At 37.4% G+C, this 27152-nt stretch overlaps 1 protein-coding gene across 3 annotated transcripts; it reads right to left on the reverse strand.

The window, feature by feature from the left end:
• Positions 1 to 621: 621 nt before the first annotated feature.
• LOC123312254 lies at positions 622 to 26698 on the reverse strand. Of its 3 annotated transcripts, none has more exons than XM_044896586.1 (10): positions 26561 to 26698; positions 26285 to 26505; positions 25796 to 25984; positions 23726 to 25617; positions 8805 to 9721; positions 6447 to 6905; positions 6120 to 6393; positions 5920 to 6060; positions 3430 to 3553; positions 622 to 1091 (listed from the first exon to the last, which is right to left on the reverse strand). In XM_044896586.1, exons 1-10 carry the CDS (start codon positions 26629 to 26631, stop codon positions 898 to 900), a joined length of 4482 nt encoding a protein of 1493 aa, XP_044752521.1. In that variant the 5' UTR covers positions 26632 to 26698; the 3' UTR covers positions 622 to 897. The 3 variants fall into 3 exon arrangements, 2 of the variants coding, with proteins under 2 accessions (XP_044752521.1, XP_044752522.1); XM_044896587.1 differs by having other exon boundaries at positions 26285 to 26314; positions 26622 to 26696; XR_006537597.1 differs by lacking the exons at positions 622 to 1091; positions 6120 to 6393.
• Between the last annotated feature and the right edge of the window lie 454 nt (positions 26699 to 27152).

The following is a 27152-nucleotide window of genomic DNA, read 5'->3' on the forward strand; positions in this document are numbered from 1 at the left end:
TGCGGTCTGACCACATTCTCAAGTTTTTTTTGCATTATAAACTAGTTTTCTGATAATTTTGAATTATTGCAAAATATTTGTAGAGCATGTTGCAATTCAACATACTTACATAGAAGAGCTTCACCGCTTAGTGTTCCACTACACCTGACCTTGAGAATGGATTTTTACTAATGTACATCCTCAATATTAAATAATATTTAATTATGACCCAATACAAAACACTTGCCGATTTTTGTTGCCAGCTCTCGAACCAATAGCAATACAACAACCATTCGCTCCTTATTTATTGAGCAATCATCAATAATCCAAAGAAGCCAATCCACAACACTGAAGACGATAACAAATTCACCTTGGTACGTTACAAACGAAACATAACATACAGATCTGAAGGTTTCCGTATGTGAATGAAGTAGGTAATCAAAGACAGAATTAACATACATCAATCAAAATTGGAGAACCATCCGAACGTCTCGCTTGAACCGTCGATAGAGCCGCCAGTCATCCGGCGATTAAAACGAAACTGGCCTGCGAACCGAAAGAATACCTAATGATAGAAAAAAAAGAAGTCTGATTACTTGTAAATATTTATCACAAAAAAAAACATTAATTTGTAAATATAAAACATAAAAAATGTATATAAAAATTCCTACAAAACATTAAATAAAATGTATTCAAAAACAAAAACAATGATATTTTTATTCAACAGGTGATTCGCGCAGATTAATTACGTTTCAACTTTTCATTGAAACAGAGAAGTTTACTAAGAATCTTGAACTTCGAATAAACTAAACTAAATCTTGGGTCATTAATAAAAAATTATCACATAACATCACAAACAAAAACAAAAATAAATTTCTTAAAAATTTGAAGTCTTCAAATTCATACACAAAATATTACTCAAAAAAATGGTTCATCATTTTGGGTCAAACAAGGTGCTACATCCACAACTAAATCAGATGGGTAACCCAATTCATAGATAGAATCATCTGAGCACAAAAGATAAGGCCTAAGGCTGTGTATGTTATAACGACTCACCGAAAGGCTTAACCAGTTAATGTCAACTGTCAATATTTTATAGACCGACAGCCAATCTGGAAGAAAATTATCACAATTAAAATATTTTTTCAACATAACTTTCATTGCATGATCAATTGCGGTATTTTTGTCTCCCCGCTAACGGAGCCTATACTGTAGTAACCCACAATGGAGCAAAGAACAGCCACAAATAAACAATACACAAAATAAATAGATACAGATGATTCGTTGAGCCTCTAATTTTGTTTTTACTCGAAAAGTTTGATATCTCTAAAGGGCGCATCCGGTAGTACTGCATTCCGCCCAACCCGGCGCTGTACGCCGGTGGCGGATCACAGATTACAGAGTAGATGGTGGCGGATTTAGGAGGTGCATTTGTTACTTGCAAACACGACAGCCTAAAAGACTGATAGATTGATAGATACAATAGATTACTCGTGCTCGATAACCGAGACCCGAGACTATTTACACCTGCGCTTAACGTTTTCTCTTTTCCCCCGCGAGTACTCGAAAATTGTATGCTTTCATGCAACTTTTGAGCTTGTTTAAGTGGGAACGCCCACTAAAGTAGCGTAGCATTGACATGGCACATACATGACAACGGGGATGCATATTTTTCAGATATGAACTGAGAATGACTTAAGCCATATTTTGGCGATTAAGCGTCTTAATCGATGTCTTAAAGCGTCTTTAAGCGTGACGTCATTAATTTTGTTGTCGCAAAAATAGAATATCGCTGATGGTTGAGTCATCTGTCGTTGTCATTAGACAGCGAATCGAATTGTGAATTTTTCAATTTCTGTTCTTTGGCTATTATTTGAAAAATATTTATTTATTCTAAATGATAATGCAGAAACTGCATTATTGGCAATAAAAGCACTCTTCCCTAGTAGGAATTCAAATCAAATTCGATATAAACAACATATTCTCCCTTCTTCTTTATATTATAATACCTCCTTCCGCTTAAGACGACCATTGAACTAAAGAAAGTTTTTCTTTAGTTCAATGAAGACGACACAGGCCAGAGACAAGATGACTCTATGACACAGGCGCTCTCCACAGACCGCCAGGTTCCGCTTAAAGCGTCTTAAAGACTGACGTCATGACTTATTCGCTCGAATAGCACCGCTTAAAGACTCTTCACGCGTCTTAATCGCGAAAATATGGCTTTATTTCAAGCAACTGACACTTCACTCAGATGTGCGATATATAAAAATTTTGCATCGCTTTTGTCATGTATGTGCCATGTCAGTGCTACGCTACTTTGGTGGGCGCTCTCCCTTACAGACCTTTATTCCTATGAACTGTTTTATGAGCTATGAATATGATGTTTGAAACCCACATTCATCACCAGCCCATAGAAGTGAAATGTTTCAAACAATGATATGGCATCCGCTGTGACTGGCATTTGGAACATGAACACAAAGATTATAGAGAACTCCATAATCTTTGCTTGAACATAAAATGCATCTTTGTGTTGTGCCATTTTTAAATGCGCCAGGATACCTTGGAACAAATTTTGGCCGATAGAAAAAAGAAGTGATGAATTGATCGTGTTTTAGTAGAGAGAATGTGAAATTTCATAATTGAAAATGAATATAAAAATTATCTTCTGTCTATGATGCTTACGAAAGTGTTCCAGGTTTCCGTTTAGATGATGCCATGATTGCATGTGTGAAATAAGAACTACTCATCAATCAAATTATTCGACTCGAAAAACTTTTCCGCATCTTTGAAACTTGGAGACTCACGACCTCGCTTTCAAAAAGATGGTTAATGGCCAAAACCGCATCCCTCTATATTCTTCTGTTTTCAAGTTATAAGTGAAAACTCATTTTTCGGCTCTTTGAATTGGTGTCTCTGTTTCGTAAAGTTTCAGTTATATCCGAAAACAAATGTCAAAAATTGTCTGCAGAATGTTATATTTGTTTTTGGATATCACTGAACTTTACGAAATAAAGGCACCAATTCAAAGAGCCTAAAAATGAAAACAAATGGAGATAGAGGCGTACGGTTTTGGACATTATTCAGCTTTTAAAAATTGAGGTCAGAATCGTGCCATCCATTTTTCCCTAGCTCTTACGGTTACAGAGCTGCCATTCAATCCCATCGAATTTTGCCCACCCTGTACATTCTCGATTCGAACAGCAAACAGAGTACTACATATTGGCGAAATTTAAAATGGCAATGATATTTTTGAAAAAAAATACTCCTCAAGAAGTGTTTTCAGGGGTATTTTAGGGGTTATCGAAAACCCCAAAATGAAAGTTTTCGGCATAAAATTGTCAATAGTTTTCCATAAACGTCATATAGGCCATTGCGGTGAATCACTATATGTTCAAGTTGGTTCCGATATCAATAACATTATATACAGTTTTATATTAAGTGTCTCACCTTCGTATTGGTCGTAATCTTTTGAATCCACAAGTTCAGATATAATGATACAGGTATAATCCCCTCTGTCCACCAATTCTTCTATCGAAGATACAACAACGCCTTGTAATGAAAGAATGATATTCTGCAACAACAAAGGAATAAAATTATAAAAAGAGGTGCGGAAATTTCAGAAGGAATTGGATCAGCCGAGACTCTATACAGGATGAGTCTTTTACTTGAACATAATATATTTTAACAGAAGATTCCTGAGGTCAAATGAAATACTTTATACCTTTACCATTTTCTCCAATTCGGCTTGAAAGGATACAGGCTGTTGAAAATCTTTACAAGAACATAATTTTGAGTTACTTCTATCTCACAAACGATTTAATCGAATGGAATTATTTTCGGAATACTATATGTAGTTTTTCATTGATGATATGATGAATCTTCTCCGAACACAAAAATCCAACCACATCTTCCAGTTTCTTCATAATGAACATATACTATCTTATGAATATTTGGCCATTTTGGAAAATAAAAGTATTCTTAATATTTTCTCGTATAATATGACGTTCTCAAGTAATTTGCTATTGAAAAATGAAAATTATCTGCAAAATTCTAAAGTAAGGTACTTTGACTGATTTGACTATTTTCAGAACATCCACATATACAGAGTGTTTCACGAATAAACGGACGAATGAAAACCGCGAATAGAGGTAACATGTTAATTTGCTTGTTATTCCGAAGGAAATTTTGCTTTTTCAGGAATGACATAGCTCATTGTGAAAACTTAAAATGGCTATATTTTTTTTATCTAGGCCGAATCGGAAAGAAAGCTATAAAGGAAAAAAGTGTTTCTTCTTACCTCAAAAGTCTACTGTTAATATACATTTACAAGTCAAAGGCACACCCTATATAGCGAGTTTTGAGATGGACAAAAATGTTATTTTATTGTTGGAGTCTATACTTGAGAAGAAAGGTGATGTAATCTTCTGATAATGTCCGCACCCTCGGATTAGTCTGGCGCGAAGGTTAAAGATTTACGGCCGGTTTCATAATCAAACCTAAAGTCGCTTTAATTTTAAAGCTTCCTTTAACCCTACTAACGGCCGGTTTCATAATCTAACCTTATTCTAAAGCTTCCTTTAACACTACTAAAAATGACTGTAAAGGAAGCTTAAAGTGACGTTAAATTTGATCATGAAACCGGCCGTAAAAATGACACTAAAGGAAGCTGTAAGCTTAAAATCACTTTAAATTTTATTATGAAACTGGACATAAACGCATCACATTTACGAAGGCGTGAACGTCTGTGGAGAAGCCGTGTAAGCTAGGGTGTTCATTGAAAGCGCTTTCGGGATATGAGCGTTTATAGTTTGTACTGCACTGCTACAACATAAGGCGGAGTGGTGCTACAGGATTTGTCGACTGAGGGGGCGCCTTTTGTACGTTCAATCTACAGTGACTATATTGTCACTGCGAAATAGCAAAATAACTCTCTTAATAAGCACGAAAATTCGTTCAATAAGGATTTAATTTCTACACAGGGTTTTACTTTTATTTATTTATCGTATGGTATCACATTACATGGTTATAATTTCATCTCACTTTCCATTGAAAAACCAATGCGGTCTTCAGTCGCCGTCAGGAAGTCCTCAAAGAGGCCATGGACACGCAGTCCTCAATTATATGCCTCAGGGTTTGTTTTTCAGCCCCACACTCGCAGTTATGCGAAATTGTTCTTTTGCTCAACGTGTCTCGATAAACCGTGTCCGATGTAATTTTCCGTTTCAAGGAGCTTTGCCATGATGTTCCTTGTCCAGGAAGTGGGAGAAAAGAACTATCAATACGCCTAGCAATTGCAAAATCGTCAAGAAGCTAGTCAATCGAAATCCGAGAACCTCCATGATGTAAATAGCCCGTAAGACCAGTATCAACCGTGAATCCGTTCGTCAAATGGCCATAAAGGAGTCCTCGTGGATAAAAACAAACGCGTACGACTCCAAAGGTGACGACAACTTCTTCATCTCGCCGCCGGTTAGCAATGGGAGCGCATTCTATTCACAGCGTCAATTGCGGTGATATTTACTATTCTGCGGTATATTTGGACTAAAAAAATGAATTATTTGCTAAAAGACTTTTCACCTAAACGGCGCCTTATAGCTTAGCTCTTTATCTCTTTCTTACGTATTGTGAATGCTACATTTCCAGACCGGTGTTTAATATATCTTGTTGCCGTGTGTTGAAAAATGATAACGACTTTGTTTTCCAAATTATATATCCTGTACTCAATATTATTTGTTGGCTATAAACCTTTCGTACTAATTATAGGATAAGATATGAGCTTATTAAATGTGTGTTCACCAATAACCCTTTACATACGATGTTCCTAAGTGGTTGCGGATAGTAGTTGCCAATGGAACTAACTGGCATTTCAAAAGGTTTCTTTATTTTATTTATAATGTCCAAAGGAGCATTTATTCATAACCAAAAAAACCGACTTACCTTGACGTCTTCAGCACTGGCCTGAGCAAATGAACGTGGAACATAAAATTTGAATCCTTTGAGCAGTGGATTGACGACACGGGTAAGTCGTGAAATACTTGGACTTGGTATTCCAGTTATATCAAATACTTCAAAAGGTTCCTAGTAAATGAAATGAATATCAATTAAAATAAAAACATTCATCCGCGATCGTACGTCACCTCGTCCACAATACAATTTTGCGATAAGCATTCTTGCACCCATTTTATATTGACCACCCATATTCCAGCAGCAATAGCAGATATGAATTTAATGGTATGATATTTTACATTATTATGTTTGTCAACAGAAACAATCATATGAGTAACATCAGGGCCAAACTGATCTTGACGTGTAACTAAATTTCTATTGCATAAAGAATGTACACATGATGTTTCTGCGTTATTCAGCCTAGTGAAAGCAATGCAGGGTTTAGGTTTTTGTGAGGTTGAAGTGCTGAAATTAAGCAGTTAAAAATCCTCACATTCTCACTAAAAATATGCACATACCTTGCTTGTTGTGATAGTTTTGGTTTTGCATAACTCAAAATACTTTTTTGTTTCAATGTACTAGTTAACACCGATGCACTGGTTTTGGGTTCAATTGTTAAAGGTGAAAATATCGACTGTCTGACCTTTTTTTTTTCATTGAGATTCTTAGATTCTTCTCTACAATGTGTCGTCAACTCTTGGGGCACAGCAAACTTTACAGTTTTCACCTTAGCTGCAACTAATCGCTTTCTTTTTGATGGCACTTTGAATTTTTGTGGAGATATTGAATTGGGTATACCACTCTCAGAGCCCCCTTCGCTGCTTTGTGTATTTGGATTAACTTTTTCTTCTATAAGGATTTCATCGTCAAATCCGGGAGGTGGTATAATATTCATAATCGCAGGAGTATTTTTGATATCTTCTTCAATTTGCAATGACATTTTGGAATCTCGTTTCACATTTTGGGAACAACTGAGCCTTGAATAAAAAATTATGTTGTAAACGATTAAATAAATTCTCAAGAACAAAAAGTAAAAATATTAATTGAGAAATGAACCAAGTAAATATAATTTTCCAAGTGAGAAATACGCTCAACAAAATTTGAATTGAGTGACCTCGCGCAATTATTAGAAAAATCATAACTACTTTTGAACAGTGGCGGCTTGTCCTATGAGGCAGGTGAGGCAGTGCCTCACCAAATAAATGCTGGAGATTACACGTATTAATCGAATATTTTATTAATCCATTTCATCATCTTTTCAGTCCAATTTTCGAATTTTCCCATCATTACCGTACGGCACTCTCTTTTCAATAATAATCCTGCTCAATCTTACGATTCTTCTATATTCATCCCACTTCCTCTTTGAGAAGTAAGAGGTTTGAGGCATGCCTACGCGCTTCCTTGTCTAGCGCGTGATCTACATCGATGCGACGCGAATATATCCATACGCCTTTGAAAGCGGCTTCTGCTTCTAATGATCATTTTGAGGCATGCCTCGGCTCTCGTACAGCGAACATTCCATGTCCTCGGCAAACTGCAATTGTTCTGCACTGTTCGGGAAGCGGGAGATAGCGCTTGGATCTACCAAAAATACGTGAAGTTTAAAAGAATTATCAGGCAAAGAATTATTTTCCTATGTGTAGAAATGTATACAGGGTGTTTTCGAAGGTGAGGTTTTTTTTTCAACGGGATAGAAGTGGTTAAAATGAAGCGTTTCACCAAGAATAAAATATCCGAAACTTTCAAAATGAAAAAGTTGAAAAAAAAAATTTGTAAATTATTACTGAAATAGATCCTAATAAACCTTAGACCGTTTGTTAGGTGAATTATCGCAAAGCAGTGAGAAAAAACTTATATCCTGATTCGACCATGTGGAAACTTGGGATTGCCGAATTGTTCCCATTATTTTTTAGTAACTTTAGCCCGTTTGCAACAGCCGAGAATTCATGCGCCGTGAATTCTTTACCGTTACCTACGCACTTTCGTTAGAATTTACTGTTCAGTTGCATACAAAATAATCTCTGCTCTTTTCATACCAAAATTTGGTAGAGAATTCTCCAGTAAAATTGGTTTGAATTATTCACGAATTTTTTCACAATGGGCATCACAATTTTCTTGTCCGAACATTCCAACAATCGTCCAATAAATGAAATGAAATGGGGAAATATCATAGCACTTTTTCAACATAACTATCATAGCACTTTCAAGAAACTGCCTCGATTTTCTAATTTTTTTTTTTCATCCTGAATTGAACGATATACCAATTATGATTATCTCAAAAGTGACCTGATGCATCGAATCCGATGAACTTGGTACTGAACCATTCATTGTCCAGCCATATGTTTATATGTTGTGTTTCCTTTTTGCGATGACGGAGTCATCTTCCACAGTCCCGTACTTGAAATTTAATGAAATTTCGTCTAACTTCTAGGAGTTGTATCTCAGCCATCTTGGATATTTTATGTAGACAATTTTTGGTGAAACGACTTATTTGATGAGTCCCAAAAAAAACCTTACCTTTGAAAACACCCTGTATACAGTAGTGTTCGCTTACAACGGCTCCGTTTTCAGCGAACTTTCGCATATAACGAACCAATTTTTAGAGAATAAAAATAATGGTTAATTCCTGATAGCTATTTACATTTATCCTTTATTGCGAACTTTGCTTTTAGCAAACCTTTTTTGGCGATCCCTTGTGGTTCGTGTTTTTTTCTGATATGACTCACCATCTCATAGTGTCACGGGCCGCCACTGCTTTTGAAGGACATTTGATATCAATAAAATAATTTGTGTGTATAATATTTCATCATATATGACTTGGCTAGTGAAGATTTCAAATAAGTAATACATTAAAAAATATATAGGATAGTAAATACCTCTCTAAGAAACTAAGTGATTTCGGAGAAGTGTCTACTACGTCTGCAACTGAATTATCTCCATCCGCTCTGGGAGCATTTTTCTTTTTTCTTCTAATTTTGCGTTCTTCTTGTGAGTTGTTACGTCTTGCAGTATAAAATAAATCGTTTGATTTTGTTGTTTTATTTTCTATGGATGATGTCTGCTTGGTTAAATTTTCTTTGCAAGATCCAAATGATTTTGAAAATTCATCTCTGGATAGCACCTCTCTTCTACTTCCTTTCTCTAAAACATTGTCTAACTGATACATATTTTGACAACAAATTTCATCATCATTTTGAGATTGAGTATTATTCTCCTTATGCGAAGAGCTCATTTCATTTCTTCGTATTTCCATTGTAGTATTTGCAATTAATATATTACAATCATCCAAAAGATCTTGGGTTTTTATTAATTTTCTTTTCGTTTCAACATTTTCCTCTTCCTCAAGACAATTATTATGTTTGGATGCTATTGGACTTTCTTTATAGTTGTCCCTTATTAATTTTTCTTTGTGTTGATTATCATTTTCGATTTCTATTTGTCTAGTATCTTTTTCAATTAACTTATCATAGTATTTGAGATCCTGAGTCCCAATGCTTTCAATATCTTGTTGAGTTTTAACTTGTCTTTCAGTTACAGAGTGGTTGAGTATTTCATGATGTGTGTTATGTTTATCGTTTTCTGATAATATTTGTGATAATTCTAACTCCTTTTGTTTGGACAACAAATCTTCTTCTAAAATTTCTTGGTTAGCTTTTTCAATGAGTTCATCAAAATATTTCATTAAAGCATCAGCTTTTGTATCTTCATCTGACTGGTGTGTCTTTGTGTTGAATTTTTCACTGTTTGCAGGAGAAACTGACCTCTTTTCAACACCTGAATGCTCCTGATTAATCTGTAAATAATTCAGATGTACTATTACATTACTACATACACTGAAATGATCTCTGAGATGATACAATGGTGAATAGCTTAATTTGAGGGTGAACGCAACTGTTATATGACACCATATCAAGCTAGTCTGGGAATAAAACATCTCCACGAAAACAAAAACATCATGAAATTTTAACGGAAGTTTCAATATTTGCCTAAAATGAATAATTTTTTTTTTTTTTGAAGGAACGTGCTCTATCGAAAGTTATGGACGTGCAAAAGATCTCAAATTTAAAAATACCGGCAACTGCTAACCAGATTTCGACTATAGTGTTTCCGGAAAACACTTAACCTTATAAATTTCACAACTAAAAAAGTAAGATTCACTTATAAACCGGAACGAAAATATTTCTCATGTTCCTGGTACTTTCAGAAAAATGAATTTTGTAGATTGGAGATTTTTAGGGGGCGGTTGCGTTGCATTTCACCTTAAGATCATTTGTGACATCAGAGCTGTCACTACGCCACTACGTCGTCTACAGCTCGTCCTCCAATTCCAGAGATCGAACGAACTCCAGTATCTGGAAGTGCTTCAGGAAGGACAAGTCCTCATTCCTCCTGTAATTTAATCGTCCAAGACATGTTTTACGTTGGCCTGCAATGGCGAGCCATTGTGGCACCAGGTGAGTCGAAGTTTCTTCCTCCTCCACAGAGAATCTGCACTCAAGTTTCTTCTAGACCTAATTTCATCAAGTGTTTCCTGAGGCGGTAATGCCCAGTGAGCAGTAAGGAATCCAGAGGTGTAGCATATTGTTGCTAAGATCAGATACTTCTCAGATCTCGCAATGATGTGTGTGAAGTTGGCACAGCACTTTTCGATTTTCGAAGAAAAAAATTTTTGTGCTGAATTGTGCTAGGTTTGTGCTGTTTCGTGCCGTTGAATTTTTTTTTATTCCACAAGGTTCTCAAAATATTCAACAGAATGTATAGAATGGGCCAGCCCAGCACTTATCAAAAAAATGAGTTTTGGCGACTGAAACAGGTTGTGCTTACATTTACAGTGTTCTGCCGTTCGAATTTTTGCGAAAGTCCCATTTATCTCCCGAAAAATCGAAAATGAAGAAAAAAGTTAGCCCAGCACTTTTGTTTTTTCTTCTCAAAAATTTGTGGAAAAATTTGTTCGCCTATTTTGGCTAAGATGTCGAAAAACATGGTGTATAAACTGATTAGATTTTGTTTTTCCATCTTTGAAAATATGGGATAAGTTTCGTTTTTCCCACTGTAGGTAGCGCTTAAGATGTCTAAAAACATGGTGTATGCACTCGTCACTTTTTGAATGGAATGACATTCATTAGACTAAATCGAAAATAAGAGATTCGTTTCGTGGCGGCGCCACCATGTTCTATCCTTGTTCTATGAAAGAAAATCTAATGATACTCTCTCGCTTTATTTTGTTCTGCGTTTATATCGATCACAGGCCTATAGTGGGAAAAACGAAACTTATCTCTTATTTTCGAAGCGGGAAAAACAAAATCTAATCAGTGCATACAGCATGTTTTTAGACATCTTAAATTTGGCGAATATATTGACAGATTATGCGGTAAATATGAGAAAAGCTGACGTAACTGAATATAAAGAAGCGACTGTAAAAACAATTTGGAATACTGCGACTAAGCAAGTCCAGGAAAATTACATCAATGACTTCAAAATTGTATTCGACCCGTTTACCAGTGTGATATTCAAAAATGCGCGAGATCAAGAAATGCAAAACGTAAAAGATTACAGTAGGATCCAAACAAGCGAAAATGCAGTTCAATAAAACATGCCAAGGAGGATCGAAAAGTTGTACAAATAGTAAGTGGCTTGTTCCCAATATTGCAAACGAAAGTGCATGCCCTGTTCGGTTGTTCCATAAATTATTCTCCACAAGAGGGAAATATATTACTTCCAGCCGCCTTTTCAAGAGACCAAATTGTTTCTGGAAATCTGAAAGTGACACATGGTTTAACAATATTCCGGTAGGCAAGAACACAATTAGTATGTGGACCAAGTCATCCGCGCAAGCTATTGGTTTGGACACTAAGTGTAAAAAGATATCCAATCATTCGAACAGATCAACTGCAGTTAGCCGTTTGGCGAATAAAGGAATTCCTGAACAGCAATAAATAAAAATAACCGGACATAGCAGCTCCAATTCAATAAAACCGTACTTAAATATTGACCAAGAACGCCACAGTGAAATAATCAATACCATGCAAACTCTTCTTCCATAATTTAACATTTACCAATTGTACTTTTCATAACTGTAGTTTTGTTAAAAAAAAATGAATAAATATTAAACGTCAGATTGACAATCAATTTTTTGAAATCTACAAAGTAAAAAATTATCTTATCGAATACCCCACGGGCCTTGATAAATCCTCAAAATTAGAGGATCCTTTAAGCGTGTTGCTTAAGAATAATAATAAATCTCCTAAACAAATGAAAATTACTCAGTAAATGTTAAATTGAAAACTAATGGGTGTTATGTCACGAAACCTCAATACAATAGCATTCGATGCTATTTTGCATATTTCAATTCTAAAAATTGAAACAAAATCGGGGCCGCGTGCGTTCGCCTTCCCCATCCGACCATTCAGAAGAAATCACCCCTCCCCGTGTCCATCGAATACATTTTTAGCCGTTTCGTTTTGGATAATGTGCACATTAGCCGATGAATACTTTATCGAACTTTAGCCTCTCCTCGAATATAAACCTAAGTTTAGCCGGCTAATCTAAAGTTTATGCTTACACCTATCTTAAGCCGTAACACATATAAATGATGATGATATCAATGATTCGAAGGATATTTCCCTACACGAAACGTCCCTCATCACTCTTGAAACTCGCAGACCGAAAAAGATCATTAAATTCCGCTGAGCCTACCCACGGAAAATTCCATACCTAAGTCTAGACATGACCTGAGCATGAAATAAAGCGACAAAACTGTCTTCACTGAGAACACACCCCAAAGTCCTGAACACGAAGCACATATAGTGCTATTTGGTATCGAGTCCTCTAATAAAATGTGGCCTCCAAGTGAGACCCTCGTCAAGGGAAACTCCCAAAAAGGAGAGTTTCCGCACTCCAACTCTACACCACACACGCCCACATTCAAGTCGAAGCTCTGTCCCACATGATAGTTATGAAAAATTAATAATTTAGTTTTGCATGCGTTCATATACAGGGAGTCCCAAAACTAGTAAATCAAACGTCACCCCACTATGGAGTAGACTAAATACTAATGAATTACACCAAAATTAGTTCAGCGAAAATGTACCATTTCCAATATATAATGTAACGTTTTCTTCGCTTAATTAAAACGTCCAACTGATTAAAATTATTTATTTACACTTAATACACTTATAACTCACAAATTATATCACTTCTATTTATTTTCACTAGTCGCTTGCACTGTGAACTATAACTGTACTTCACTACCTACTCCGCGTCTACCGCTCTCCTTCCAACTCAGGATTACTTTCAAGTCGTTATCTTCCTCTTGTGCTCTTTGAATTTCTTCAGGTAGCCAGTCGTCTTCGATAACGGTGGTCCGCCTTACATCGACCTTTTCTTCCAGACGCGAACAATGGCTGCAATTCTCGGGACAAGGTCTTCTTGATAACGCGTCTGCATTGCGATGGCTAGTCCCCGCTCTGTGTTCAGCGTCAAAGTCATACTCTTGCAGTGGCGGCTGGTCTGTGAGGGCTATAGGGCTACAGCCCCCCATACAAGAAATCACAAGAAATCAATCCTTTTATGCTATTTACCTTCCCATACGATTTTCAATGAAAATATTACTTTCCACGGTTATTTATATAATTTATTAATGTAAAACATTCATGCGACTCCTGCAGTTTTGTTTATTTCAATCATAATCTAGCAGTTCGTCCCTGCATGGGCGATGAATCGTGTAGCCCCGAATTCTTGCATTCGGACAGTCATTCGGCTCCAGCCGCAACTCTTCGTGTCGGTCGTTTTAAGGAGTAAAAGGGCTACGATAAAAGTCGCCCCTATCCGCTTCATTCTAGCCGCTGCCGGCTAGCGTATAGACAACCTCTAGCGTGCGTTCGTATTTGTTTACGTTTTCAAATCACGGCGGACAATAGTGTTCAAAATATGTTAAAAACTGATTTCGCTGGCGGAAAAAAGCCGTATTCAACTGCTGGGTAGACCGACTCCCGATTTAAATTTAACCCAGGCAGATAAAACTCCAAAAACTTCTCAAGACAAGTGTATAACAATTGATAACGTATGGGCAAGGGCAGGATTTAGAGATTTGAATCACCTTAATGAAAAAATTAAGAAGCATGAGCTATCTGCCAAGCATGTAAATTGTTCGACAGAATTAGATTTTCTGGTTACGACTAATATCGCAGCTCAATTAGAATATCGCGGAATAATATTATTAAGCACAACGAGCAAGTAGATAAGAACAGGTATGTTTCAAGAAGAATTATAAATTGCATAAAATTTTGCGGAAAACTGGTTTTAAAATTTCATATTTTTATTATTATTCTAAAAGTAGCCCCCTAGTGAACTAGATCACGAGCCGCTACTGTACTCTTGCAACCTCTCAATCCATCTAGCCACTTGTCCTTCTGGGTTCTTGAAACTCAGGAGCCATTTCAAAGCAGCACGGTCCGTTCTTAGTAAGAATTTCCTTCCGTACAAATATTTGTAGAAATGTTCTACCGACTTGATGACTGCTAAAATTTCTCCCCTGGTCACGCAATAATTCCGTTCTGGTTTGGACAACACCTTGATGAAGTACCCGATGACTCTTTCCTGTCCATCCTGAACTTGCGATAGAACGCCCCCAATGTATGAATTACTGTATTACTGGCATCGGTGTCGAGCACAAATTTACCTTCAACTCTTGCGTAACTCAGAACTGGAGCTGTGACCAGAGCCCTTTTCAATCGTTCGAATGCTTCAGCGCAATCATCGGACCATATGTACTCCTGTCCATCTTCCGTCAATTTCGTCAGCGGCTTGGCAACGTTGGCAAAACCAGATACAAATCTTCTATTGTAAGTGCAAAGGCCTAAGAAACTCCGGAACTCACTCTTGTCTTTCGGTATAGGTCATTCCTGCACTGCCTCGATCTTATCTGGATCAAATTTCACACCTCCCCGTGAAACTACGTGTCCTAAATATTTCACTTCTGTTCGAAACAGATTACATTTTTTAGGACTTAGCTTTAGGTTGGCATCACGAAGTCGCTGGAAAACCTCGGATAGGTTGCGTAAGTGATCTTGGAATGATTTTCCCACTACTATCACATCATCCAGATACACCAGACAAGTTTTCCAGGAGAGCCCTGTCAATATTGTCTCCATCAGACGTTCAAATGTGGCAGGAGCATTGCATAGACCGAAAGGCATAACTTTAAACTGTCACAGACCTGTTCCAATACTGAAGGCAGTTTTTTCTTTATCCTCTGGATCCAAGCCAACCTGCCAATATCCGCTCTTCAGATTCAAGGTGGAAAACCAACGTGATCCCGAGATTGTGTCCAGGGTATCATCAATTCTCGGTAAGGGATAGCTGTCCTTTTTCGTGGCCTGATTGAGCTGCCTGTAGTCTCCGCAGAATCTAGTAGTTCCATCCTTCTTCTTCACTAATACTACGGGAGATGACCAGGGGCTATCGGACGGTTCGATTACACCTTCTCTCGCCATGTCTTCAATTATCCTTTCAGCTTCTTCTCTTTTTGCCAGAGGAAGACTAGTGCCTAGGATGCTGTCGTATAGGTTGTGCACCACCAGTATTGATCTTATGCTGCACAACATTGGTCTTCCCTGCTTTTTTGTCCGTAGCAAAAACCTCAGAGAACGTTTGAACCAATTTTCTCAATTCGAGTAATTGGTATCGGTCGAGCTCTTGACATTTTGAAGTGAGGAGGGACAACAGTTTTTCGAAATTCCTTTGCGATTTTGAGACTTCTGCAGTACTTATCCCACCCGAAATATGGTACACAGGTACACCACGTCCAATCAAGGTATCCTTCTTAGGGGTGACTGGAAACATGTTGACATTGAGCAGTCGGATGGGAATACTGTCTCTTACCCTTACCAAGGTCTTCCCAAGTAATAGTCTCTTCGAATGTTGTATCGTCACAGGGCTCAATTACTCTCACGCAGCCACTCCTCGTTGCATCCTCACATCTACCAGTCACTATGCCTTCAGTTCGCCCTGGCAACGTGATGTCCTCGGTCAGTCGAATACGATATATCTTGTCCTCCACATCATTGAATGGAATCTCTTCACTTCCTAGCCGAAGTACATCACTCTTCATATCCAATTGGCATCCAAGCTTCTTAACAAGGTCCAATCCCAGAATAACTTCTTCCGTGATTCCAGCTACCAGAACTTCGTGGCTAACTGTTGTGTTTCCCAATTCAATAGTGGAGACGATCGATCCAGAAGTCGGTATTTCCTGTCCAGACGCAGTTCGAAGTTTGATCCTAACCGGGCGAATCTTGAATCCTTCAGCAATTTCTGGACGCACAATGGTTTTGATCGAGCCAGTGTCTACCAGTATTTTCACGTTTCGATCATTTATCTTTCCGGGGATAACTATGCTTGATGAATCCTTAGACATTATTCCCCGGATTATCACTTCGGGGGCATTTTTGGCTTGGGTCGATTTATGCCCCTTATCACCGACCCCTTTTAGTTTCCCTGCTGTGGCTCTTTTTCCAATTCTGAAAAGTTTCGCTTGAAATGCCCACTTTTGTTGCAGCATACAGCATCATTTTTCCTAACTTGTGATATTCTACGGATTTCTTCCCTGACAATGTCCTCAATAGATCGGTCTGTGTCTTGGACTTGTCTTACAATTTCCAAAGCCTGGGCAGAGGCATCATCTATGGTTCTAGGGCGTGCTAGTCTCAGGGCTTGTTATATTTCACTATCCTTTATCCCATCCACGAATGTCTGGATTGATAGCTGTTCCAGGAACCTTACTGGAGCAGATGGATAAGCCAGCCTGACTTATCTCGCCACATCAGCTTCAAACTCCTGGAGATTTTCCCCTGTTTTCTGCACTCGGTTCTTTATTTGTGCATGGTATACTTGTTGTAGATGAGCATCGCCATATCTCATCTGAAGTTTCGATGTAAGAACTTCGTAACAGGCTTGTTGACTCTCCGGAATCGTTTGCAGAATGTTGAGTGCCTCTCTTCGTAGAGCTATTATTAATGCCGTGGATTTTTCGTTGTCGTTCCAGTTGTTGGCCAGAGCAGCAGCTTCAAACTGTTTTTGATATGTCGACCAGGGTATTTTTCCATCAAAAGTTGGAGGCTTGATCTTCATTCTACTACCTTCGCCGTCATTTTCCGCTTTCGCTGTGCTGTAGGGAGTTGAAGCGAGAATATCTGTTCTGTTTGACATTCTTTTCAAGGAATCTATCAATTTGGAATGATGTTCAATTATTCCTGCCATTTCTTCCAATTTTCCATTCATGTCGTCATAAACTTTGTCAAACTTTTCATCAACTCTTTCATTAACTTCGTCGAATTTTTCGTTCACTATATCAAACTTCTCGTCTACTTTATCAAATTTTTCATTTATGGTTTCCAGTTTTTCATCCAATTTATCTGTAAGTTGACTCACCACATCATTACAATTTTTCTTAATCTCGTCCATTTTCTCATTCAACTTACAAATATTCTCGTCCATTTTCTCATTTAATTTTCGAGAATTTTCTTCCATTTGGACCATTTGTTCATTCAACTTACAAGAATTCTAGTCCATTTTCTCAAAAAGTCCATTACCGCTTGAGTCTCCATAGCGTTCTGCAGTCTTGTGGTCACTAGCATGAACTCCAAATAACCGAAAATATTTATTCAATTCGAGCGATGTTGAACCGCACACCTGACACCAATATAACGTTTTCTTCGCCTAATTAAAACATCCAACTGATTAAAATTATTTATTTACACTTAATACACTTATAACTCACAAATTATATCACTAATATTTTTTTACACTCGTATTTATTTTCACTATTCGCTTGCACTGTGAACTATAACTGTACTTCACTACCTGCTCCTCCGCTGGGCTTATATAGGCGCCTGAAACATTCAGGTGCCTTCGCGGTTGTTCCAGAACCTAGCGACCGCTCTGGTTCTCGGAAGGTCCGACCGCAAGGGCCGGACACGGACTGGTTACAATAATTAGAATTTTATGAAAATACACAAAACTGCCGATTTTGCTACCAAAATGTACTTGTTTCCATGGTCTGTTTCAGGAAAGTGGCTAGCGATGTCGATTGGTGCTTTCCCTTTACCATCAGGTCCGCTACCAGAAGCACAAGCTTTGCATCTTCTAAACCAATATTTAATGTCTATCTTACAATTTAGCCAATAAAATCGCTGCCTGACCTTTTCCAATGTCTTAGTTATCCCGAAATGCGCACCCGAAGTTCCATTATGTAGTCTGGTCAAAATGTCTTGCCACTCTTCGGCACAATCAACTGGAGCCTTTGCTCAGATCCATCTTCATTTTCCCAACAACGTTTCCCATTGTGCGCAATACGACTTTATATTCTGGCTCAGTCTCGATACTTCTTCCCAAATAGGTCGTCTACCATTCTTCTTTCAACTCGATCTTCTCTTCCAGACGTGAACAATGGTTGCAATTCTCGGGACAAGGTCTTCTTGATAACGCGTCTGCATTGCGATGGCTAGTCCCCGCTCTGTTTTCAGTGTCGAAGTCATATTCCCTCAGCCTCTCGTTCTATCTAGCCACTTGTCCTTCCGGGTTTTTAAAACTCAGGAGCCATTTCAAAGCAGCATGGTCCGTTCTTAGCAAGAATTTCCTTCCGTACAAATACTTGTATAAATGTTCTGCGGACTTGATAACTGCTGAAAGTTCTCTCCCAGCAATAATTCCGTTCTTTCTGGGAAAGTGAGGGCGGCAAAATTGGGCGGTTTTCATACTATTTTATTGAATTCAAACACGTTTCTTGCGAGAAATCCATATTTAAATGTGTGCGTTCGGTTCGAGGAAAAGATGTCAACTAAACCCGTCCACACTGAGCACGAATTTTCTTTGATGGACCGACAAATTGCGGATCGGCTCCGAGCAACATGAGCGTGCTCGGTGCGGTGTGTTTTGCCCGTCCACATCTGAATGCTCATTTGGTGCGATGTGCTCATTCGGTTGTTTTGCTCAGATGTGTACGCGGCTTCATACGTACGTGTTCATCATAAGCCGCGTACACATCTGAGCAAAACAGCCAAATGAGCACATCGCGGCGAATGAGCATTCAGATGTGGACGGACAAAACACACCGCACCGAACGCGCTCATGTTGCGCGGAGCCGATCCGCAATTGGTCGGTCCATCAAAGAAAATTCTTGCTCAGTGTGGACGGGTTTAGTTGACATCTTTTCCCCGAACCGAACGCACACATTTAAGTATAGATTTCTCGCAAGAAACGTGTTTGAATTTAATAAATTAGTATGAAAACCGCCCAATTTTGTCGCCCTCATTCTGAATGTCGTGCAAAAAAAAAGTGCTGTTGAAGCTACGGTCTCGGCTTCTTTGTAGATAAAATTTGTGAAGACCATCTAGTACGCCGTCGTTTCTTCTTCTTTAGCAACTCGTACACAATTATGAAAGAGGCACTAGCACAACCCAAGTTTTCCATCCTTAGAACACAGAATGATTCCTTTTTTCTAAGTTTCCATCGTTCGCGTTCGAAAGCACTGAACTAACACATCCGTTGGAGCGGCTCCGAACACATGCTCATGCTGTTCGTGCGTCGGAAAGAAAAATTGTCCGCATAAACGCTCATTCGGTGCGGCGTGCTCATTCGGCTATTTTGCTCAGATGTATACGCGCCTTTTGATGGACCGACAAATAACGGATCAGCTCCGCGCAACATGAGCGCGTTCGGTGCGGTGTTTTTTGTCAGTCCACATCTGAATGCTCATTCGGCTGTTTTGCTCAGATGTGTACGCGGCTCAAAATGAATCCCCAAATGTTTGAATGTTGACCAAAAGCGTGCAAGGGAAGAAGCATCGCGTTCGATCTGTGCTCGATTTGAAAACGATGTAGACTTTTTAAACCGAATTGTTGCTATGGATGAGACATTTCTACGATCCAGAAACAAAGCAACAATCGATGGAATGGCGACACTCTGGTTCTCCATGACCTAAGAAGTTTCGTGTCCAAAAATCATTTGCTGGAAAAGTTCTTGCTTCAGTTTTTTGGGATTGCCATGGAGTAATCATGATTGATGTTTTGGATAAGGGTAGAACAATAACCGGAGATTAATATTCGACATTACCGACCACTCTACGGAAAAAAATTAAAGAGAAAAGACGCGGAAAGCTATCCAAAGGTGTTTTGTTTTTGCAAAACAACGCCCCTGCACAGAAATCTCATGTTGCCATGCAAAAAAAAATCGTGATTTGGGGTTTGAATTACTAGAACACCCCCTTATTCACCAGATTTGGCTCCATCCGACCATCATCTCTTTCCTCAAATGAAAAAAACTTTAAAAGGTCATACATTTTCTTTCAGCGAGGGGGTACTAAAAGCTGTGGAGGTCTGGTTTGCAGAGCAAGAAGAAACATTTTTTTTTTTAAGGTCTTGAGACTTTACAGGTTCCCTGTAATAAATGTATCCTATATAAGAGGAGACTATGTTAAGTAATTAAATATTTTGACATTGAAATTTTGTTTGGTTCTATACTAGGCTAAGAATTTTTCAATATATCCTCATAGGCTGATGAAGCCAGAATATCTGTTTTATTTGACATTCTTTTCAGACAATCTATTAATTTGGAATGATGTTCAATTATTCCTACCATTTCTTCAAATTTTCCATTAACTTCGATGAACATTGTCAAATTTTTCGTCAACTCTTTCATAAACTTCGTCAAATTTTTCACTCATCATATCGAACCTCTCGTCCATTTCATCAAATTTTGCATTTTTGGTTTTCAGTTTCTTATCCAATTCTCATTCAATTTTTCTTCTATTCGTTCATTTGATTTTCGAGAATGTTTCCCATTTGGACCGTTTTTTCATTCAACTTACAAGAGTTCTCGTCAATTTTCTCATTTAACTCACAAGAGTTCACGTCAATTTTCTCGTTAATAATAATAATAATTTATTTATAGTAGTACAACACTATAAAAAGTTACCGTCAAAACATACACGGCTTGTCAAACAAAATATGCTAATAATAGATAATAATATATCACAATCACATGACAAATACCGACTAACAATTTAAAAATTCATCAAGTGTGTATATCGTCTTCTCCAATAAAAGTGCCTTAACCTTCCCACTGAATTTGTTCTTACTCAAATTCCTCACATTTTGAGGAAGTTTATTGTACAATTTGAGACATGTAAGATTTGTACCCTGTTGCAGCTTCTTCAAGCGAAGACATGGAAGTGCAAAGTTTTCTTTGTAACGAGTGTTATAGTTATGGAAGCTGGAATTAGTTTCAAACTTCTCCTTCTGTTGGTGTACGTACTTCACACAAGAAAGTATGAAGGATGAGGTGACTGTGAGTATTCTCTCCCTTGCAAAGATGGGCCTGCAGCTCTCTGTTTGTCTCATGCCATAGATCGCTCTTATTGCTCTCTTCTGTTTGAGGAGTACTCTTTCAATGCCACTACTTTGTCCCCATATAATGATGCCATAGAGCATTCGGCTATGAAAGGCGGAATAATAAGTCAGCTTAGCTGTTTCCATATTTCCAATTCGTCTCATCCTTTTTATAAGGTATATGGCAGTCGACAAACTTCCACATAGTTCTTCAATATATATATATTCCAGCTGAGGGAGGAATGAATCGTTACCCCAAGTATGTGAGGCATTGATCGGATTGTCCCCTGCTGGTGAAAACAAGGTTTTGGGTTTTGTCTGAGTTGATCTTAACTCCATTCGCAGAAAACCACGCGCTTGCGTCAGCTAGGGATCCCTCCGTTTGATGAGCCGTCGTACCTCTACCTATATTCAAAAATGCAGTGTCATCAGCATAGCTAATTATTCTGTCAGCTCTGATGTTACAATGGAGATCATTTGTGTATAGGATGAAAAGGATGGGTCCCAGTATGGAACCTTGTGGTACACCCGAGAGAACTTCTTGATCTCCTGACAATGAGTTATTCCATCTGACTCTTTGGAAACGTTTGTCCAGATATGAACAGAATATTTCGTAGGCCTTGCCTCTCACCCCATAGTATTGAAGTTTATTTAGCAGAATATCGTGAGGGACGCTATCGAAAGCCTTACTAAGATCAACACAGGACAACTCCACATCCTCCCCTTTGTTATATGCATCGAGGATTGTATCTAGAGCATCAACCATTGCTGTTACTGTTGAATGTCCTTTTCTGAAGCCATGCTGAGAAGGATGGAATAGGCAATTTTTTTCGAGGTACCTGGTCAAGCGCTCTCTCAGAAGGGACTCAAATATTTTGGAGACTGCCGGAAGAACAGAAATCGGCCTGTAGTTTTCACAGCGATTCGGATCTCCCTTCTTCAAAAGTGGCGTAACTGCGGCTACCTTCAATTTGTCCGGAAATACTCCCTGCTCAAAGCAATCGTTGATTATTTTACATAACGGCCCCTTTATCAGTGGAACGATCCCCTTGAGTACTGAAAATGACATCCCGTAGACATCCTTACTTTTTTTATTTTTCAATCTATTGGACACCGATAAAACTTCATCCTCAGTAACAGGATGCAAAAACATTGAAGATGAAGGCTCAACTTTGAAGTTATTCAAAAATTTACTTGAGAGTTCAAGCGATGGGTTCAGATTTTTTTGAATCTTATGTCCTACTGTAGCAAAGTACTCATTAAGTTGTTTACCCTCCACGTCAAATCTCGATCCTTGAGATGTTTCCTTCTTTCCCGTTTCTTCTTTTATCAACTTCCATAGGATTTGCTGTCTATTATCTGCGTTTTGAATTTTCCTAATATTTTTCTGCCTCACAGTTTCAGTTATACTTTCTCTGAGTAGCCTTTTCAAACTTCTATACAACAGGGCACTGTCCTCATCTCTCAACACATCAGCGATTGTTTTTGCTGCTTCTACTTTGTTTTTTAGTTCTTTCATTTTCTTCGTTTAACTTACAAGAATTCTCGTCCATTTTCTCATTTAATTTAAGAGAATTTTCTTCCATTCTTTCCTTCATCTTACTCAAAAAGTCCATTACCCAGTCTCCATCGCGTTCTGCAGTCGTGTGGTCACTGTCATGAACTCCAAATAACCGAAAATATTTATTTAATTCGAGCGATGTTGAACCTCACACCTGACACCAATGTAACGTTTTCTTCACTTTATTAAAACGTCTAACTGATTGAGATCATTTATTTACACTTATACTAACACAAATAAATATGACACTACTATTTATTTCCACCTGCCGCTAACCCTGTAAACTGTACTGTCCTGCCGGTAACATTCTCGCGGTTTTCCGTGCTTTCTAGAAGGGAGCGGCCTCCAGGGCCGGACTGGTTGCACCACCGTGACGTCCGGGAAGGGTTTTTATAAGTAATATTCATTTTCACAAGCTACAGCATGTTCATACATAAAAAAAACTTGTAAGAAAAAATCGAATATTTCACAGAAGTATTTGGATCAATATAAAATATGTAAGTTTATGACCAAAAATATTCCTCTCATTTGAAAAAAGAAAACTGAATATCGTTATTTTGATAAGTCATTTGTACACGCTAGTTTAATGCATTTCGTAGTATATTCAGTGACAATTAACTTTGCTGGTTTGAAAGGAAAAGAATCAGAGATATCTTTTTAATTTTTTTCGGATCGCGAATGTCATACTACATTTTTGCTGAAACCCTATAAATTTTTGTCTACAAATATATATCTACTCTTATAAATAAAATTGGATACCTATATGTAATTTCCGAATATGAGATTTTTTTGCTTTATTCGAAGTCGATGCTCAGAGAAAAAGAAAATTAAAAAAAAAATTTGACTTTACCTCTTTCATTTCCACATCAGAATACCTTGAACACTGGCTTTTATCATGTAAACTTTTGGAAAATTTAACTTTATATGGCCTTTTTTCATCAGAATCAGATGTTGAGTCCATCGTTCTCTCTCTCTTAAGTTTTTGCTCCACCTCAGTCCTTTCCTTCATTGTGTTCTCGAATATAAGCCTACGACTTACTCTTAATTGAGGAACACTACGCATAATACCAGATCCTTGACTTATATCTATACCCACTCTTGAGTTTGATCTACTTTTATCAGAATAATTTTTGAGTCTTGATGAAGAATGATTTGAGTTCATTTGTGTTCGATTTGAGGTTTTTCTCATCGTAGGGTGATTGTAGGAAACATTGTGTTGTGTATTGCATTGCTCAAAAATGTTATCGACCAAAATGTCATTATGTCCTTTATTCACGCTCGCATTAACTGAAATTTGCTTCTCAAACTCAAACTCATTCAATGAAGAAGATTTCATTTGTATGTTAGCTATTTCAAATTGTGATTTGGACATTGAACTTTGTTGATGGAGTTCTAAGTTCGATTGACTTGGTTTTTTTGATTTTGGATTTTTTCCACTCTCAACATTTCTTAGGGTGTCCATATCCATAATTTGTGAAGATGAAGCTGCAGGGGTGCTGTTTCTGAGTACTTTTTCTAGAGAAAATTGGGGATAATCAAGACAGAAATCCGTGGTCTGTGTTGCAACATCTTCATGAATTAAAGAATTGTAGGCTACAGTTGGAGTTATTGTAAAGCCATTCAAAGAAAGCAAATCTGTTTGATTTTGTTTGTCAGAAAATTTTCTATGATTCCTACTTTCATGTGATTGATAAGCTTTATTATCATTCAATTTATGGAATATCTTAAAAATACCTTCGAAAGAAGGGTAGAGGTAAAAAAGCTCATTCATTTGAATTCCTTCTTTGAGCAACTGCTGTAAAATTGTTTCTAACTTTTGAGTAAGCCTAAGAACAACACTTTTTCTATCAGTTCTTGGATCAACAGTTTCTTTAGATAATGGTTGTGTTTGATAAACATATATGTCTGAATCATTATCTTGATTTGCTTCAGAATCTTTCTGATAGATATCTTTTTCATTCATAATTTCCAGACAAGTGGTTTCTACCACATTCGGTTCAATCATTTTAGGAATTGTTCTGCTTAAATATTCTTCCTCTGTTTTACCAAATATAACGGTTCTATCTATATTCATAAGAGAATCATTTGTGTTCTCAGTTTGTACATCGTTTTCATTTGATTTATGGATAGAAAGGAGTTGTATATCCAACTTTTTGGGTACCTCCTCTTCAACTTTTGTTGTTTTAATTTTTTTAATGTTCTTGCAAGATGATTTTGGTTTATTCTTCTTATTATTCTCACTCCTATTAAGACTTTTTTGTATAGTACTCTCCTTCTTCATATAACTAGATTTTTTTAACATTTCATTTTCCAATTGATCCAAAAAAGCATTCTTTGCTTTTGAATTGTAATTTTCAGTGTTTAGTTCTTTAGAAAAATCGGGTGTGTCATTCCTACCACTAGATATTTCTTTATCAATATCACCGAGTACTTCATCCTCCTTTATATCAATAGCAAGTTGATTTTCACTGGAATTTATTTGTTGCAAATTCTCATATTGTGCACTGTCACTAAATATCTCAAATTCATTTTGTGTATCATGCAACCACTTCAATATTTTCTTTTTTTCTGAAGATTTATGTGCAACCTTATTTCGAGAAGCAAGTTTTGGCTTCAAAGTGATATCTGAATCATCTTGTTTTGCTTTGTTTCTTTTGCGGGATAACTTAATTTTGGGTTTCGTTTTTGTCTTCTTTTCAATGAGCAAGCTTTTCTGTATATCAGGCTTATTAGGATTTGAGGCTGAAATTAAATTTAAAATGGAACATTTGAGAAATATATATTGAGGGTTTCGTGGCACTAAATTGCGATTTTGTAAATACGCCCTTCTGACACAAAACCCTCGATATGTTATATCATATAACTTGTTTTCATTAAAAACATAACAAGCCACCAAAATGAACTGAAATGTGCTACTTACCGGTCTCAATGCTAAACTCAGACTCATTCAAGTTTTGTTTCCTGCATGACTTCTTAACAACATCTTGTTTCGAAGTAGATGGCATTATAATTTCATCAGAAGACTCAGGAATAAAATCAAGTGATTCATTTCTGTTAGTAAAGTTACACAATATGGGTCCTTTAGGTACTCTACTGAAGAACGTCTTGACTGCAACATGTTAGATTGAAGTTAATATGTACAGCACTTAGAGGATAATATAGTTATTCAACATTTCAACAGAACATAATAATGGCTTTGTTTTGGTTCGCACTTTAGGCGGTTCCGAATCGGTTCAAAGTAGTGGAACAGCAATGCTATGGGAAGCCACACACATGCTACGCGCGAGCTTACGCTGAATAAATAAATGTGCGACTGTTTTGAACCGTTCTGGAACCATCCTAAAAGCGAACCAAAACAGGCCTAATATGATACGATATGATTTCAACAGAACAGTATAAAGTTACTCACGATCTGTTTTGTGATGTACTTTTATATCATCGCACAAGCCCCTAATGACTCTACATAAAGAGTCCAAAGCAGTATCACGACTTAATATCTTTTTTCTGGATATTTCTTTTTTGCACAATGGACAATTGAAACCATTCTTTCCTTTTTTGTATGTTTCCACACAGTTAGAACAAAATAAATGCTTACATGTTAACTCTCTAGCAATGTCAACAATATCTAGACTGAAATAATATAAAGCATTAGTACAATAAATTTTCTTTTTGTAGTTAAATTTACCAAATTGGACATTTTAATTGCTCAAATATGTCCAATAAGTTTTTGGAAAGAATTTCTAAACTATTATCCATTCTCAAAAATATAAAATATCACACTTCCCGCCGTATATTAGTGTTCTGGACTTCCCCTTCCCACCACTGCCCACAACAGAGATTGTGTATCTATGGTCCACAATAAACCCTTCAAACCACAGAACTTAGCTTGAAATCAGCAAAGACACATGTGTCGAAGAGCTCTTTGATATCTTTGGAAACCACATCTCCATCTACGACCCATGGAGGGACCTCCGTGGGCTTCATGGGGGACGCTCAGAGATATATCTCTGGGGACGCTCCATAGTAATCACATATTAGTATTGTGGTCATCACCCTTGCTGTTCATTTCAAATTGACGCCAAAGTGACATAATTCTATGCTACATCTTTATAGTTGCCAAAGCCAACGCTTTTTCAAAGATTAAAAAAAAGATAGGAAACGCCCTCATATCGCTAGTACTAAAAACCGACTACATTTTGGCCAGTGAAAACACATTTGACAATGAGATGGCGCTGAAAACGTATTATCAATACAGAAAAACTGTTTAATAAAGTTTT

This window comes from Coccinella septempunctata, chromosome 4, assembly GCF_907165205.1.
Source record: "Coccinella septempunctata chromosome 4, icCocSept1.1, whole genome shotgun sequence".
In the NCBI taxonomy this organism is placed as follows: Eukaryota; Metazoa; Arthropoda; class Insecta; order Coleoptera; family Coccinellidae; genus Coccinella; species Coccinella septempunctata.